The sequence below is a fragment of the Garra rufa genome, chromosome 25 (assembly GCF_049309525.1).
Source record: "Garra rufa chromosome 25, GarRuf1.0, whole genome shotgun sequence".
Taxonomy (NCBI): Eukaryota; Metazoa; Chordata; class Actinopteri; order Cypriniformes; family Cyprinidae; genus Garra; species Garra rufa.
This window is the reverse complement of record NC_133385.1, coordinates 13,700,965-13,707,550: the sequence shown is the minus strand read 5'-3', so window position 1 is coordinate 13,707,550 and position 6,586 is coordinate 13,700,965. Positions and strand designations below refer to the sequence as shown.

The 6,586-nt window shown below is 32.3% G+C and overlaps 1 protein-coding gene across 1 annotated transcript; it reads right to left on the bottom strand.

Moving 5' to 3' along the window:
- Window positions 1-332: 332 nt before the first annotated feature.
- Window positions 333-3,002, bottom strand: LOC141301337 (H-2 class I histocompatibility antigen, D-B alpha chain-like). Its single transcript, XM_073831582.1, has 5 exons — window positions 2,750-3,002; window positions 2,165-2,446; window positions 1,963-2,079; window positions 1,789-1,821; window positions 333-655 (listed from the first exon to the last, which is right to left on the bottom strand). The coding sequence occupies exons 1-5, from the start codon at window positions 2,964-2,966 to the stop codon at window positions 333-335; spliced, it is 972 nt and encodes a 323-aa protein (XP_073687683.1). The 5' UTR covers window positions 2,967-3,002.
- Window positions 3,003-6,586: the final 3,584 nt, after the last annotated feature.

Here is a 6,586-nt window from a genome sequence, read left to right as displayed (position 1 = left end):
CTAGAAGCAGCAGAATAATCATGGTTTGATGAAGACTCTGTAACAGTAAGTTGCAGAATTATTTATGGAAATGAAATACATGATTTAAATTAAATCATATTATAAATTATAAAAATATAAATATTAAAATATTAAATACTAGGCTCTTGTCCTACCTGCTCATCTCCTTCTGCATTTATGAAGACTCCAATCCCAAAAACCAAAACCAGAGCCAAAACTATCAGCACAGAAGGAATCATAGATTTAAATGGTTCACCTGGATCAAACTCTGAAACATGATAAAAAAGGTCACAAACGGATTAGAAACGCAGTTTGTTGTATTTTTACTGTTTTCACACTTCAATACCTAAAGTGACGTCCAGTTTGTTGTCCAGACTGAGGTGTGTGACAGAGCAGGTGTATTTGTGTTTGTCTTCAGCACTGATCTTCAGACTCTTCCTCATCTGGTACGTCCCGTCATCATTGTACTTAGGACTTTGGTGATTTGGATCCACCAGATCATCTTCATTTGTTGTATTTCCTTTTGGGTTGTAGATCTTCGTCTCTAAATTATAATATCCTACTGTTATGTCATCCAACATAATTGTGGCACTATATACAGGAAATGCTGTCTCTTCTTTAATGTATGTCAAAAGCACCAACAAAGAGTGAGAACCTGTGAGAAACAACAGATATATATATACAGTGCACTATGTGCCATTAACCACAAAGAAAGTTGATGAGAAGCTGAAGTATAACTTCAATTTTGATTTTATGTGGAGTTTTTAAGTTTTTTAAATGTGTAAATATTTTGTGTTGTGTCTTAAAAGCTGCATAAATATTAATTAATAATTTAAAAAATGCTGTTCAAAATCACTTAGTTGGAGTAAACTTGTTTTAGATGTGTTTCCTGTACATCAGCGGATGGTGTCTGAGTAAGGGCACAGCTGGAGGAACAGCGATCAACTAAACCTAAAAACAAACAAACACAACTAACAATGTTCAAAAAGAAAATGACTACAATGCTTAATTTTTTAATTTTTATTTAAAAGGTACAATACAGTTTTCTTATATAACGTTGTATAATGATTACACATCTCACAATATGTTGCAAATGACACATTTGCACGTCTTGTTAAATCAACAGGAGGTAACGTAGCATAAAAGGCATAAAAACAAAATTATGTTAATTTGACAGACATAAGTACCGCTGTACATATTTCTTTTATGTTAATCCAACAGATTTTTTTTTTTAGTGTAGTGAATGATTACACATCTCACAATGTGTTGCAAATGACACAATCGAACAGGCATAAAACTTGAGGTTTGAGTATTGAGTTATTTACATTACTGACATCGATGCAGCTTTCAGTCTGTGAGGACTGAGATCGGGAACCGCTGAAACGCTAAACAGAAATTCAAATCTTAAAAAAAGACTTAATAGGCCTATGAGAAATTTCTGTATACAGCACCAAAAGATAATGCAGACATTATCATTTTAAAACAATCTGTAAAATAACCTTTAAAGTGCTTGACAATATTGCACAAAAAAAAAAAAAAAAAAAAAAAAAATATATATATATATATATATATATATATATATATATATATATACTGTAAACTGGTCCTTAAAATACTGTACTGATATCCGAAGCAACAACTTCATCAGGATCATCAAGATGCTTGTTCCAAACTCTCTTCAGTCACTGAAAAATAAATGAATCATTTAGTTTTATTTTCATATTCAGTTACCTAACTAAATACTCTCTATCAAAAATCCTCTATCAAGCATAACAGCAAAGTACTCACTAGTAGAAGCAGAATAATCACTTTTAGATGAAGCTATAATGAAATAAGTAAAAAATTGTTAAAAGCAATTAAATATTGTGTCATAAATTACAATATCTGTGTATGTATCTTAAGCATCACATTAGATTGGACACTTTGGACACAATTTATCATCTACTTCAGTTCTTGTCCTACCTGTTTGTCTCTTCCTGCATTTATATATGATAGCTCCAGTTCCAAATGCCAACATGAGAACTAAAACTATCAGCACTGAGAGAATCACTGATTTAAATGGTTCACCAGAATAAAATTCTGAAAAAAAAAATATTTTGAAGAGATCACAAACAAATTACAAACACGATTCTGTGATGTTTTTAAAGTTTTCACACCTCATTACCCAAAGTGACGTCCAGTTTGTAGTCCAGACTGAGGTGTGTGGCAGAGCAGGTGTAATTGTGTTTGTCTGCAGCACTGATCTCCAGACTCTTCCTCATCTGGTACGTCCCGTCATCATTGGGCAGCAGATCTCCTCCAGTGATCTCATGATCAGCTACAAGCTGCCCGTCTCTGTACAGGGTCAGGTTGATGTGACGAGGGTAAAATCCTGTTGCCAAACAACTCAAACGAGACCTTCCAGAATATGAGTTTGCTTTCTGAATGAATCTGACTCTGGGTTTCGCTGCAGAAAAAAATAATAATCATGAATACGGAAATATACTCTTTTATTTCATAAATTATACAATTTAACATTAGTATTGTACACTAGACTTGTACACTAGATAATTATGGCACTCAGGAAGTAACAATTTAGACGTAGGTTATCAGGTAGGGCTTACAATGTCAGATATGTGTGTATATATATATGGTAGGGCCATAAAATAAAAATAAAATACTGGTCATAATTAGAAACATTACAAACAAAGACAGCAACAGTTTACAGCAGCTGAAATGTCTGTTGTAAGAAGCAGTGTTGAGTACTTACCCTTTCTATTTACTGCATTTTGTCTCTGTTTGAGGTAATTCCTAAGAGTATTTATACAAACCGGGTAATAGATGTGTTCACATGCCTGCTTAAATCTTTCCAGGTGTGGTTTGAGCACTTCTTGTGTAATATTTATAGTCACAGTATAAGTAAAGTTGTTGTTAAAGTAAGCCAGCTCATCTGTGGTGCAGCCTCTGGCAGCATCTTTAATAATCATCTTTCCAGGCTTGTCAAGGTCCAGCAGCTCACAGACAATTAGTGTCTGATAAACATCAATACCTGTGAGGAAAATGAAGAAGATGACTGTCGTGAACTAGCCTCCCTTTGTCTCCAAAATATATATTTGATTTTATCTAATAAATAAACAAATGCTCATCATAGACAATGTGAATTCAAGTAATTATAATTTGATTAATACAGAAGGACAAAAATTAGCATTATTCACCTACTTACTGTCAGTGTGGTTGTCTTGCCTTATCAGTGCCGATCTTCTCAAAAAGGAGTTATACATGTAGTCACTCATACTCTTTATGTAATCTGAGCTAATCACATCATCCTCATTCGTTGTATTTCCTCTTGGAATATACATCTTAAGTGTATTATTGTAGTACCCCACTATGATGTCATCCAAAGATATAGTGTAACTAAATTCAGGAAACTGTGTTTGTCCCAGAATATAAGTTGAAAGCAACCACAAAGAGTGAGTACCTGAAAAACAAAAAGGTTATGTTTTTCTTTCTTTCTTTAAGTAGCTGTTTTCTATTTCTCTTTTTACAACATTGCTGTTGAATGTCCTGACTTTCACTTTCAGCAGGCTAGGTTATGTGAAGATCAGTAAGAAGATGACATGCAACGAACTTTAATAATTAAACTCCCTGAACCGCAAAACTCTTTAGTAATACAAACTTTTTTTTTTACAAACTTACCATTTGAAGCAGATGTTAGAGGCAAAAGTACAAGTAACACGATGTTTCTATCCATTTGCCCTACAGATATAAAGTTGGTTCGAAGTTTGAATAAATTCTTAGTGGATGAGTATAATTGTATAAAAATGACTTCTATGAAAAGCAGTACAATGTAAAACTGAGCACACGTCGCAGTTTATTTGTTTTAATCCTCCTCGATAAGTTACAGCGCATAAAGGCTCTTGCAGCGGCGAGCTAATGCGTATGGTAGGCCAGCTAGGGCAAGTACTCCTCGCTGCAGACTGTAGCGCGGTGACGTCAGGTACCTACGTCACGTATGTGTTTACCGCGCATGCGCAAAGTGACGTATGGTCTGCCTGTGTAATTTGCATAGCGTGGTGACGTTAGACGTTTTCGCGTCGTGTGTGACGTAATGCGTCATTAAAACGCATGCGCATACTTAACATAATACTGTTATAAAATGTAAAAGTAGCCTATTAAAAGAGCCAAGGTGAAAAAAAAGAAGTGGAAAACAAATCGATGATTTTGACCATGTCTTTAGTTTATTTTGTAATATTTGTGTAGTATTATATGCAAGGTATTAAGATTGTTGCACTTTATTTCACTGTGTATATTTTTACATTACTCTGCACCTTATATGTTTCTTATTTTATCCTTTCCTCTGTCATGATTCGTGTTTATTTAGTATAATTATGGACATTTTTCTGTTGCTTTGGCAATTCTGCCTGTGGAATATTTAAGCCAATAAAGTATTAAGTTAAATTGACTACATACAGTATATTTTCAGTGTCTACATCCCATTTTATGCATGGTGCCTCCAAAAAACCAAACTGATAACAGTGATCTTTTTTTTATGACAAAAACATCAAAACTTGAGGGTGAGACACCTCACCCAAAGTTTCACCAAAATGAAATAGTTCTTCTAGCTTTCTTATTCTGTGACAACGAAATAGTATTTAAATAACTTCTAAAAAAAGAAAAAAAAAAAGAAAAACAAGAAAATGTGGTTTGTTGTTAGGAAACTTGCATTTATGAATATACAATTTACAAAGAAAATAAATTAAATTTATAACAAAACAAGCATTCCTTTTAGTTGAGTGAGAATCATAATGTCCTAAAATTAGTTCTTTAAAAGTAATAGGTACATCTCGCTGGATATTATTCTTAATAAATAAACCAATATTTTCCCAGAGTTGTACAGTATACGTGCAAAATAAATGAAAAACAGTTTCAGTATTAAATTGACAAAATGAACATTTTGTATCAATGTTAACCTTATACTTCTTCATATAAAATTTAACAGGGTAAAATTTGTTAATTAGTTTGAAAGATACTTCTTTAACTTTGTTAGTAAGAAAAAACCTCTGTTGTAAGGACCATATTTTTTTTCCAATTCAAATTTCTAAATAAACTATTCCAATAAGGAATGAAAGGCGATAAAGAAGAAACTTTTTCAATGAAAAGAGACCTAATTTTGTAATTTCTATCTTTTTTCACAGAAAAAAAAAAAGAAAAAAACATATTTTACCTATAGTTGTCTCTAATGGGTCAGAAGAAGAAGCATTTTTAATAGGGGAGAAATTGCTATTTTTCATAATATCGTAATAATTCCTGAAGTTATTGCTCCCATAACAATGGCATAATCCTTTGGACTAACCGCTATCTCATATTCTGAAATAAATTCTCTATAAGTCATTAATAAACCTCTGTTGTTAAATAACTGACTCACCAAAATTAAACCATTATTAAACCACTGACTAAGAAATAAAGATGTATTTTTATATAAAATATTTTGATTATTCCAAAAAAATCTATGGGGGGTAAAATTGTGTTTATATATTAAAGCCCAGGCCAAAAGTACCTGTTGGTGGAAATTTGAAAGCTTCACTGGAATTTTGGATATGTTATAATTGCACATCAACAAAAATTTAATACTTCCAACAAATGAAAATGCTTGCCGTGGAAAGATATACCAGCTTGAATTTTGATTTTTCCAATGCTGATTAAGCCAATTTACTTTAAAGGCATAATTTAAAGAATTGAAATCTATAAAATTTAGGCCACCATTGTTATAAGGATTTAGTATAACAGACTTTTTCATATAATGGCATTTGTTTTTCCAGACAAAGTCTGTTAAAGTTCTATCAATCAATTTACATGTAGTCTTATCTACATACAGAGATTGGGCTGCATTTGTGAGACGTGATAGCCCCTCAGCTTTAGTGAGCAAAACTCTTCCTGTGATCTTTTTTTTTTATTGCAAAGAACAAAACTAAATATAATTGTATATACATATATATTTGTTTTATATAATAATTAAAACTATAAACATGACACATGAGAACAAGAGAAAATTATTACATCTACTCGTTCTGAAATTCACCTCCATCACTGATAAAACAATCAACTGAGCAGTAGCCCTCAAAATCTTTGAAGGAATAAAACCCACGCAGGACTCCCCTTCTGCCATTGCCAACATACCCAGGTGGGCAGTCTTTAAATATTTCATGGCACCGTAGGCACTGGGTCAGTGAATAAGGCACCCAGAACTTCTCTTTGTATTGTGCAGAAAATGCACTCCAGTTCACGACACCTAATTTACATAAAAGAACAAACAATATTTAAACAATATTAAATCATTTTAAATTAAGTCAAAAAAAGAGTCATACAAGGAAAATATTTTAAAATGTATTTTAAAATGTATTATAGGATGGTGTTAGGAAAAGAGTGTTATTTGCTTTGTCTGTAAATTAACAAAGAGATTTAATTCATAAACAACATTAACAATAAGCTAAATTAAAAAAAGTTTGTCAAGTCAAAATTTATGTTAGCTTGGCTTGAGAAAGCATAGCATAAAAGTTTGAAGATTTTTTTTTTTTTAATTTGAACGTTTTACAGTTGAGGGCAATAC